The following is a 12106-nucleotide window of genomic DNA, read 5'->3' on the forward strand; positions in this document are numbered from 1 at the left end:
AATTGTTCTGTAACCTTCTATCCTTCTTCTTGTATGTTTCAAGATCTCAAGACGGGGAAGAAGATTGGTGGAGGGCATGAAGCAGGTGGTTTGTATTACCTTGATGGTAGTGGCCCCCCAGTGGCTTTTCAGTCGTCTCTTACTCCTCTCCAATGGCACTGCAGACTTGGTCATCCCTCTCTCAAGGCTTTGAAGCTGCTAGTTCCTTCCTTGAGTCGTCTTTCATCATTAGATTGTGAGTCATGTCAGTTGGGAAAACATCATCGAGTCTCATTTAGTCCAAGAATTGATAGTCGTGCCTCAAGTCCTTTTGCTTTAGTTCATTTTGATGTATGGGGTCCAGTTAAAGTGGTGTCATACAATGGGTTTAAGTATTTTGTAATCTTTGTTGATGACTTTTCAAGGATGACATGGATCTATCTTATGAAAGACCGTAGTGAATTGTTCTCAATCTTTCAGAAATTTCATGCTGAAATACGCACTCAATTTGGTGTTCATATGAAAATACTTCGCTCCGATAATGCCAAAGAATACATCTCACCATTTCAGCAATACCTAGAACATCATGGAATAATTCATCAAACTTCTTGTGCCTATACCCCGCAACAAAATGGTGTAGCTGAATGGAAGAATAGACATCTTCTTGAAACTGCTCAGTCCTTGATGATCAATATGCATGTCCCAAAGCATTTTTGGAGTGATGCTGTTCTTACATCTTGTTTTCTGATAAATCAGATGCCCATGTCAATCCTTAGAAGTCAATCCCCTTTCTCCGTGTTGTTTCCCACTTTGTCTCCATTTCCTCTCACCCCAAGAGTCTTTGGTTGTGTTTGTTTTGTTCAACACTTGGGGCCTGGAGTAGACAAGCTAGATGCTCGAGCTACGAAGTGTATTTTTCTTGGCTACTCGAGGACTCAAAAAGGGTATAAATGTTATAACCCAAAATTTCATAAATCGTTTGTGTGCTCTGATGTCACTTTCTTTGAATCAATTCCATTTTTCTCAGATGTCGGGGTCTCTTCTTCTCCCTCTGTGGTTCCTCTTCCTGTACCGGTTGTGGACCCTCTTCCCATAGCTCTCATTCCTATTGCAGATGCACATCATATGCCTGTTACTACAGAGAGGCCGTCAATTACTCAAGTGTATACCTGCAGAAGTGCTTTGGCTCCTCCTCCACTTCAGCACCTGTCGACAGATCCTGCTACTGCTCTTTCTCCCTCAGATCTTGATCTCCCTATTGCTTTGTGGAAAGGTAAATGTACTTGTACTTCTCATCCCATTTCGGGTTATGTTTCCACTACTCACCTTTCTGCTTCTCATTGCAAGTTTATATCATTACTCTCATCGGTTTCCATTCCCAAGACTGTACAGGAAGCCCTTACCTCCCCAGGGTGGCGGCAAGCCATGGAATACGAACTCTCTGCTCTACAACATAATCACACGTGGGAACTCACCACCCTTCCTCCTGGTAAGCACACTGTTGAGTGTAAATGGGTCTATACAGTGAAGCATCTTCCTGATGGCAGCGTGGAACGATTGAAGGCACGGTTAGTGGCCAAGGGTTATTCTCAGTTATATGGTGTGCACTATATGGAGACATTCTCTCCTGTGGCTAAAATTGGTTCAGTTCGGGTGTTGATCTCATTAGCTGCTATGTATGATTGGCCTCTCGTACAACTTGACATTAAAAATGCCTTCCTACATGGTGATCTTGTTGAGGAGGTGTATATGGAGCAACCACCAGGGTTTGTTGCTCAGGGGGAGGCTGGTAAGGTGTGCAGGCTCAAAAAGGCAATCTATGGACTGAAACAATCTCCACGTGCATGGTTTGGCAGGTTCAGTGAAGTGGTGAAGGCCTTTGGGATGAAATAGTGTTAGGTTGATCATTCTGTGTTCAGCTACAACTCAAAGGGTGGGAAAATCTTACTAGTCGTGTATGTGGATGATATTGTCATAACTGGAAGTGACAGCAATGGAATTGACAGGCTAAAAAAATTCTTACAAGATCACTTCAATACGAAAGATCTGGGGAAGCTAAAGTATTTCCTAGGAATAGAGGTTGCGAGGTCAAAACAGGGGATCAACCTATGTCAGAGAAAATATGTTCTTGATCTACTTGAAGAAACAAGGTTGTTAGGTGCTAAACTAGCAGAGACTCCTATGGAACTCAATGCCAAGTTAAGTGTGGATGTAGGTGAAGAGTTTGATGATCCTGGAAGATATAGAAGGTTGGTGGGAAAGTTGAACTACCTGACCATTACCCGACCAGATATATCATTTGTTGTGAGTGTGGTGAGTCAGTTTATGCAACATCCCCGGTTCCTCACTGGGAAGCTGTTCTGAGAATTGTTAGGTACCTAAAGGGTGCTCCAGGTCGTGGTTTGTTATACCAAAAGGGAGGAACTCTTGAGATAGTAGGGTATACAGATGCTGACTAGGCTGGCTCTATATCAGACGGGAGGTCAACCACAGGGTATTGTACCTTCCTGGGTGGCAATCTTGTAACTTGGAAGAGCAAGAAGCAAACAGTGGTGGCAAGAAGTAGTGTTGAAGCAGAGTACAGGGCTATGGCCCACACCACATGTGAACTAGTATGGCTAGAGAACTTACTATAGGAGATGGGCTTCTCAATTGACAAACCCATGAAACTATACTGTGATAACCAAGCTGCTGTTCACATCTCATCAAATCCCGTCTTCCATTAAAGAACTAAACATATTGAGGTGGATTGTCACTTTGTGAGAGAGAGAGTGATAAGTGGAGTAATAACTACATTTCATGTGAGCTCAGGAAATCAGTGGGCAGATCTCTTCACAAAAGGATTGTCTCGGGGAAGAATAGATTACATTTGTACCAAGCTGGGACTCTATGATATATACTCTCCAGCTTGAGGGGGAGTGTTAGAGTGCTCGAGTCAGGGGTATTTTGGTCATTCTGGTGTATCTTCTTGAATGTGAAAGGTCTATTGTATCTGAGTTTAAGTTATGTGTCCCATCTTCTATGAGGGACAAAATTGTCTTTCTTGTAACTCTAAGTTTTATGAATAAAATTCAAGTGGGTCGGTTAGGAGAGAGATTTTTCACATTCTCTCTAGACTGGTCGAACTCTCTCCTTCTTCTTCTTTCTCTTTTCTTTCTTCTTTCTTCTTCTCTACTTTGACCTAGAATCAACTAGGGTTTATTCACATACTCCAACACCTATAGCTCTGCCCCATTCCTCACTAGACATAGATCCACCATCTATAGACAACGGTTCCTCCTATCATCTAGACTTTGTAAGTATACCTACACCTATTGTTGATCCTCCATCATTTTCTTCTCCTTTACGTCATTCTACTCATATTTCTCACCCTCCTAACCACTATAGTTGTCCTTCAAACCATAGCTCCTTTTCCGTTGTTTTGTCCATAACAAATTTTCCTAGATCGCACTGCCAAGCTATGGTTGTTCCACACTAGAAGGAAGCTATGGATACTAATCTCAAATCCCTTATTGATAATCACACATGGGAAATGGTTCATGTCCCACTAGCTGTCTCGTAGTAGATGGGTGTATTTTGTGAAGCTTAATTATGATGGGAACCTTAATAGATATAAGGCTCATTTGGTGGCACAACTGTACAAACACAACATTGATTATGAGGAGACATTTTCTCGCAAGATGACTACAATTTGTCTACTTTTTGCATCCAACATTGGGACATCCATCAGATGGATCTCAAGAATGCTTTCTTACATGGGGATCTTAAGGAAACAATCTATATGAAGGCCCCTCCAGGATATTATGATGGTTCTTCTTTGGTATGTTGTCTCAAGAAGTCCTTTTATGGTCTCAAACAAGCTCCTAGGGCATGATTTGAGAAATTTCATATAGTGGTCACAGATGTTGGATTCATCCAAAGCTCTGTTGACTATTCCTTATTTATTTTGAGAAGATCTGAATGAATTAATCTATTGCTCTTGTATGTAGATGACATCCTTGTCACCAGAGATGATGGTGATGGTATTTCCTCTTTGAAACAGCTTCTCAATTAGTTCTTCAAGATGAAAGATCTTGTACATGTCCCTATATATTGGGTTTGAAAGTTACCCATTCATCTTGTGGGTATTTTGTCAACCAACACAAATATGCCCTAGACCTTGTGAAATCTACTAATTTGAGTGGTGACAAATATGTAGATACTCCTCTTTAGATAAATTTAAAGCTCTCTAAGAATGATGAGGAAATTCCTTCCAATGCCACACTTTACTAACAACTTGTCGGTAGTCTTGTCTATCTCACCATGACGTGATCAGATATTTCCTATGTTGTTCAAGTGGTCAGTCTGTTTGTTTCTTCTCCTTGGAAACCTCACATGACTGTAGTTCTCCATATTATCCCATATTTTTGTGGTACTTTGTCACATGGCTTATTCTTTCCCTCCATCCTCATCTATTTAATCTATGAGATTATCCAGATGCTGATTGGGCAGGATGCCCAGACACTACACACTCTACGACTGGTTGGTGTGTCTTCCTTGGAGAATCTCTCATATCTTAGAAATGTAAGAAGCAATAGATTGTCTCGAAATCTTCTACTGAGGCTAAATATAGAGCTACATCTTCTGTCTGTATTGAAATTATATGGCTTATGGCACTTCTTGATGATCTTGGATTTCCAGTGTCCTCTCCAATTCTGAATTGTACAGACAGTGTTGTGCCATCAAGATTGCCTCTAATCCTGTTTTTTATGAGAACCAAACATATAGAGGTCGACTACCACTTTATTAGAGATTAGTTTACTACTAGACATATCTCACTATCCCATGTATCTATTACATTACAACTTGCTGATCTCTTCACAAAAGCTATGACATGTGTTTCCACCAATTTCTAGTTGACAAACTGATGCTTGTTCCTCTGCATCAGTTTGAAAGTGAGGGGGGGGGGGGGGGTGTAGAGACTGATTTGCATTCTTGTGTTTTCTTTCCTTTTTGGGACTTGGGAGCACCTTTATATGTTGTATCTTATGTACCATACTTTTCTGTATAGTCTTTATTCTTTCTTGTTAGAGAGGGACGCAATGGTCCTTTCCTCAGTTTTGTAGAGAAAACATATATAAGCTTTTCTCTTGGGTGTGTGATCAAGCTAACACACCCTATCCAGTTTTTTGGCTCTCTTATTCAAACTGTGTTGACAGAAATTTTGTACTAATCCAAATATACTTGTTACTCAGTAATCTTTTTCGCATACAAGTCTTGGCTATTAAAAAATATTCAAAACTTGAATCCCAATTTTTTTTGTACCCTACTGGGATGCAGCTGATTGTACTAATGCCCCCCTTTTTTGATCTTTCACAGTATTTTTTTATTGATGAAAAATGGTGTTTATTGTCTTTTCAAATCTTAGGAAAAGAGTGATGCATTCCTTTATTTGTCAAAAACAAAAAAATTAATAAATTATGGTAGTTAAGTATCCAAAGATTAGAGAAACCAAAATACAGATCACTGTCATTAGGGGTAAGCACCTCACCTTCCTAGGCTGCAACGTGAAACAAGAAGAAACTATAGCTCGTCAACCCCTCTTGCTTCAGACAAAGTACATAAAGTGGTTACCTCATACACCTAAAAGAATGCCTCATGTAGGTTGTGAGGTGGTTGGGCCCTTTGCCTCGTATATATTACACTAACAGTTTTGTGATAAATTAATTATTTGCATCTTTGTTACTATGTTTTGGTGTATGTGGATTGCATACATAAGAAGCTAGGTGGAAAACCATTCATCACCCTAGCCCAAAATAAAGTGAAGAATGTAAATCAATAGATTATTCATGTTAGTTCTTTGTTAATTTTATCTATTGTGTGTATTTTATAATGAAGGTATGTAGTGCTTTGCTTGGTACAATAGTTAAATCTCATGCCTCAAAGTTTTTTTGGTTTTGTAACCTCCCATAAGAAAAGTCATCCTTGACAACCCTGACATGTATAATAGTAGAAGAAACATGGAAGGAAAGCCCACCAAGTGCTTGAGGTATTCCTCAGTGTACTTGGTCCTGTAATTACTAATGAGTTGCATACTTGCATCTCTCTAGAGCTGCACTCAAAGAAGCTTAATACATCATAAGTCCAATCTGTTGTGTATCTAGTTCCAGTTTCAGAGCTTGCTGAGCCACCAAATGGGCAGCCTTGGAAGTGCATTTACGTAATAGAATTGTTGTAAAGTCACCATGGGAAATATGAAATACCTTTTCATTGTTGTTAAGCCACCATGGAAATCTGCTTTTTTTTTAGTACTGCACTATATTTTGCATATCAGACTAAAAATATTGGTGGATAATCCCTGCATAATGCAGTAGGAAAAAGTAAGAAGTTGGACTTACATATGTTTCTTCTTTAATGCATATTTTTATGTAATATGGCAAAGGCATGATGCATGCATCTTGTTATGTCATCTTTAATGTCTTTTTTTTCATATAGTAACCTTTTAAGGTAGGATAATGAATCAGAGTCGTTCATTAGCATAACAATTGTGCAGGTATTAGATACAAACCCTGTACATGTTAAAGCTCTCTATCGTCGTGGTATGGCCTACATGTCAGCTGGAGATTTCAAGGAAGCAAGGGAAGATTTTGAGAAGGTATTTTTACACTATCATTTCCATTATCTAACAGTAGCATCACTCGTGCCTGTCATCCTGGTCTGAGAATTATATATATTTTTCTTGTTGCTCTTAGATGATAAGCATTGACAAGTCTTCAGAACCTGATGCAAAAGCTGCTCTTCTTAAGTTGAAGCAAACGGAGCAGGTATACTGGGAAGTATAAATTCTTCCAATCAAGGTTTTAATCAACACAAAGTGCAATTATCTATTGACTATATTACCTCTACAACAGGAAGTTGAGAGGAAGGCCCGGAAGCAATTTAAAGGGCTGTTTGACAAAAAACCAGGGGAGATTGCAGAAGCTGGAAGTGATTCAACAGCCCAAGAGCACCCAGAAGATGAGAACCAAAGAAGTGATGAAGGAACGAACTCAACTAAGGAAGAAGCAGAAGTAACCCATGAAACTGCACGTGCACTACCTTCAATGGGATTATTCTCCCAGCTTTGGCCTTTTGGTAGAAGACTCTTCACAGCATTGGGTGTAAATAAATGTTCCATTTTGTGATCTTATGCTAAATCATCATATCCTCATACTTTTTCTCTCTGGACTGAACATCTTGGGCCAAGGTCTTTGAACTAAAGATATAGCCTATAGGTGATCAAATAAAATAACAAAAACTAGTCATTATAGTCGGCCCAGGAGTCTAATCTTGCTCTCTGTTGCAGAAATTGTAAATTATAGAATTTTTCACTTGGATTTGGTAACAGGTATAACCTTGCCTTGTGACTCAGAATCTAAGGCTGAAACATAATTGTTGTCCTTTAATCAAGTTTTCTGCGTCCACCCACGATAAATGGGGTGAATCTCAAACAGGACATCTCAAATGGAAATTTATCCTACAAAACAAGTATTGTTGCCAGTAGTTAATAGTTTCTGCGGCTTTGGGTGGGATGAATCTCAAATGGAAATGCATGCCATGGCCTGTTCTTGTAATTAACGTTGTACTTGGTCTTTACCACCTGATTAACCTACGGGCTTTTTTCAAAAAAAAAAAAAGGCTGAAATAGACATTTTCAAATATGGAAAAAAGTTAAATAGGGGATGATCTGTTGAAATTTGATACTGCTTCTTTATATATATATATATATACCATGGTGTACAAAAGCGTAATGTGGTTAGATCTGCACCACCGCTGCGTGGATAAATCCATGCCATTTTAGTGTGGACGGTAATGATTCTTTATGGATTTAATAATAGGGTTAAATGGTTAATTATTTATATATATATCTTGTGGTTCAAACTTCAAAATACTTAGATATATCCTGTGGTTTGTAAAACTATTTTTGGATTTGTCTTCTAGGGTAAATTTTTAAAACCCCCCTGAAGTTTCTGGCTGTTGCTGAAATCTCATCTGAAGTTCGGTAATTGCAATCACCTCCCCTGAATTTTCTGACATATTTGCAAGTATCTCTAAAAAAGCATGAAAATGTCCAAAATACCCATTCAGTTATTTTTATTAAAATATTTATTTTCCAAATTTTCTTTTCATATGAATGGCTAGCCCGAACACTTCCAATCCCTTTTATGAAATTGATTTGTTTCCCAAATTTTCCCTACATATCAATCACTCAAGGTCTTGCAACTTCGAATTCTTAATTTTTTTTTTTTTGTTATAAAGATGTATTGTTTTGTATTTAGAAACTAGCCTCAATGATAATTTCATTGGTATATTGGATATTTTCACACCACTTAGAGGATTCTAACAGATGGGGTCTGTGTCAAAAAATTCAGGGAAGGTGATTGCAATTACCAAATTTCAAGGGAGGTTTTAATAATTTATCCAAATTTTTTAAAAAGGAGAATGATGGTTCAACTCAGGGTCAGAATTTTTAGGCCCAAAGTACAGTTGGGGTAGGTGCCAGCTCGGAATTGATGCCAATTCATTGGTGTATAGAGTGGGGGTTTTTCATTTTGAATGTTTATAGGTCTGTAGTGGAATTCAGAAATCTGCATTGGACCTGTCCTTACTTTTCTATTTTTAAAATGGCTCCACATAATATGATTAGGCCATCTTTGTCATTAAGTTTTTTCTTATTTTCAATACTACCCCATTATATTCTTTATCTATTTTGGCTGAAAACCAATGCCCAATGGTTCCAATAGTATCTCACTTTGCAATGCGCATACTGCATACAAACTCAAAACATAATAAATATCAAATTGAAAATTTGGAGAAAATGAAAAAATGAGATGATTGATGACACGTAGAACCATTTCCGTGGTGTCTTTGGGTTGTATGAGAGATTTGAGGAAGAAGGCAAGACAGTAGCTGATAACAAGTATTGGTTAACCAATATAAAAAAACCAGTAGTTAACCAAACTAATCGGTATACATATATTTATATATACTAGTAACATGTACATGCATTTGCACGTGACAGTATCTCCAAGACAAAACTATTTACAATTCATTGACAGTTTTTGAACAATTATAAGTGAACAGTTTCTTAACTGTTATAAGTGGACAGTTTTTGAACAATTATCAGTGGGTAGTTTTTAACTGTTATGAGTGGGCAGTTTTTGGAGTGAAAGTAAAGGACATATACCCTTTTTTATGCCCGTTGTATGTTTGCTTAGATAAGGGGTAAAAATGTCTAATGAAAAGTCCAGAAAATGGGGTCACTTGCTCTTTTATTAGTATAGATTACATGTATATTATATATATTGTATATATTTTTCATTTATTTTTTATATTATCTATATATTATAAATGAATGTATATGCATTGTATTTATACATATAATATATTATTTTATATGTATTTTTAGTATTTTTATTATATATTTATATAGGGCTTTTTGCACATAAATGATTAAATTTGATCATTTGGCAAGATCAGTTATCTTTCGAAAAAAAATTGCAAAAAGAGTGAGTGGACAAGGTTTTTTTTTTTTTTTGACGAAAATGCCATTTAATTAAATGACTTACACATAATACCCAACAATTAGTCTCTTTTTCTTCTCATCATGTGAGAGTGTTCCTTTTCTAAGAAAATGAAAAACAGTAGAGACCTTCAAAGAAAAAGAAGAGAGTGAAGAGCTGCTGCAGGGTTGCTCTCTTGGCTACGACTCTACATTCCCAAAATTTACATCGTCAAATCTATTAAAAGCATCTATATTTAAATGAAACTCCAATCTAGTTCTTGATTTGTTTTCTTTTTCCTAATTTTATTTTTATTATCCTCTCATGTTTGATTGGTCTAGGTTCTGAATATTTTATTTTTCTTAAAATCTGATTTTTTTCCTTTGATTTAGACACAATAATATGTTGTTGTCTTTAGGGATTTTTATGAACCAACTTTGTGTGTTTAAAACAGAATGACGGTGTTTGACATAAATAAGAAGGCAATGACAAAGATGGCTATGACAGGTTGGAAAGAGAGGAGGAAAATATGTGACCGTTGCATCCTCCAAGTTGGTTGCAATTGAAGTGCAGAATGGAGGTAGCATCAAGAAATTGTTTAATGGTGTCCATTCTGTCTAAATGTAGTGGTGTCCCCTGTGGACAGATATCCATGGTGTTCCAGCTTCTAATCCTTATGGTATGTTGTAATGATTGGACTTTTTTTTTCATGTCTTGTCCATTTTTTCTATTGGATTTTGATAGTAACTAGTATGTATATTAGATTGCCATCGTCAATGGTTACCTTCTTTTGGGTCTTACAATTGATGTTCACAAATCCTTTTTCATAAACCTTTATTTCATTATTAATCATTTTGTGTAGGGTGGTAACTTAGGCTAACATATTTAGACTAAATATGTGGCTTTTAAAAAGATTGTCAAAATTGTGGTTAGATTGCTATCCTGATGTTATCAAATTCTACCACTCCAATTGTTTTTCTTTTATAGAAAGTCCTAATTTGGTTAAATTGGATGATATTTTCATTATAAAAATATCATAAATTATAATTGAGATGTCAACATATGACTTATTCTATTTTGGTTTTGTCCATAATAATTGATATTGGACTTAATAATTGATGAAAGAGCTTTTTTTTGGGCTTTTTCATTTCCTCTTTGTATTTGGGCACCCAAGTAAGGGCAAACTTGTACTTTCAACAACCTTCGTAACATTTCTTCTTCTCCCTTCTTTTCCTCCTTTCTCTTCTTCCTTTGTTTTTAAGCTTCACCTTAAACAACTACGCAGAGATTATATTTTAGGAACAGATTTTTCATGCAAACCTATAGACAATCATTCACTTTGTTTTTTTTTTTCCTAGAGTCAACAATCACTACTGTTGGATTCCACTATTTTGAAAATTTAAAAACTTAGTAAGGGCAAAAATGGCTTTTTGATGATCTTGTTAAACATAACAATAATAAGGGGAGGCCTTTGTCCTAGTATTTTAAAAACTAAGCTGGAGGCCGAACCATTTTTGCCTCTGAGTCACAGGTCACTGGTTCGACCGCCTAGGTCGGACAGTTTAGGTTGTGCCACATCAGCCATATATATATATATATATATATATGTGTGTGTGTGTGTGTAAGTATGTATAAATATGTATTTTATCAATAAATAATGTATAATTGTGTTTTACATGTAATATATGAAATATTTTATATTTAATTTATTTTTTAGTTCAGTTTTAATTTTTATTTGTAAAAAATATTAAAAATTGCAATTTGAGGCCAGAAAGGGTTTTTTTGGAAAAGAAATAACGGGACAAGGCACTTATGGCCCCAAGGGACGCATAAATCTCAAAAAATTACCCAAAATAAAAAAAGAAAAAAGAAAATACCTTAATTGGACATCAGAATGCAAAGTTATGCCCTCCTAACGTTTGCATACACGGTTAGTATGCAACCTGCACAGGTCAACAGTCCAACCATCCAGGTCAGATGGTCTTTTACCAAATCAATAGTTTTTTGACCTTTTCGGGTTTTACTCAAACCAGACGCAGAATTTTGACGATAGTTTCAGTGGTTCAACCGGCCGGTCAACAATGGGTTGAAAACATTTCTTAGTCCAATTTAAAAAGTGGAGAAGTTTTAGTATTTAGCATAAATCTCAAGGGTGGTTTAAGTCTTTTACCCTTAATTAATTTAGTGAAAACAAGTAATTAACCCTTAATAATATGGAAACAATGGATGTTAAGTGTTTTTTTTCATAATTTCATAATTAAATAGTTTAAATTACCAGTATTGCCCTCCTGGTACATACTGGATCGGTCAATCATGATATGCCACATCAGCTGGATGGATATACGGGCCCAGCATGTATGAAGCTGATGTGGTATACCGTGTACCTGCATCTTAATTGACCCAGTATTACAAGTAGAATTTTAGACAATTTGATCTCTATTACACCGAGATCGGCTTCAGTCAGTGCAAGGTCCGTTTGAACAGCCTTTACAGCCTTGCATCGGGGACATCTCCGTACCTCTGTGTTTTTTTCATGGGGGAGATATTCCCAATCCAAGGCTATGATGATTGTTTGAACGGGCTTTGCATTGACTGAATCCGGTTTC

General features: G+C 36.8%; 1 protein-coding gene across 3 annotated transcripts in view; it reads left to right on the plus strand.

The window, feature by feature from the left end:
- Nucleotides 1-7482, plus strand: part of PAS1 (FKBP-type peptidyl-prolyl cis-trans isomerase family protein) — a 62710-nt gene extending 55228 nt beyond the window's left edge. For all 3 annotated transcript variants that reach the window (XM_010271395.3, XM_088897232.1, XM_088897231.1), the window contains 3 exons: nucleotides 6512-6613; nucleotides 6711-6782; nucleotides 6870-7482. In XM_010271395.3, the coding sequence (XP_010269697.1) occupies nucleotides 6512-6613; nucleotides 6711-6782; nucleotides 6870-7142 (447 nt within the window). In that variant the 3' untranslated portion in view covers nucleotides 7143-7482. The remainder of the gene's footprint in view (nucleotides 1-6511; nucleotides 6614-6710; nucleotides 6783-6869) is intronic.
- The last annotated feature ends 4624 nt before the right edge of the window (nucleotides 7483-12106 follow it).

This window comes from Nelumbo nucifera, chromosome 2 (assembly GCF_055504915.1).
Source record: "Nelumbo nucifera cultivar China Antique chromosome 2, China Antique-T2T, whole genome shotgun sequence".
NCBI classification, from domain to species: Eukaryota; Viridiplantae; Streptophyta; class Magnoliopsida; order Proteales; family Nelumbonaceae; genus Nelumbo; species Nelumbo nucifera.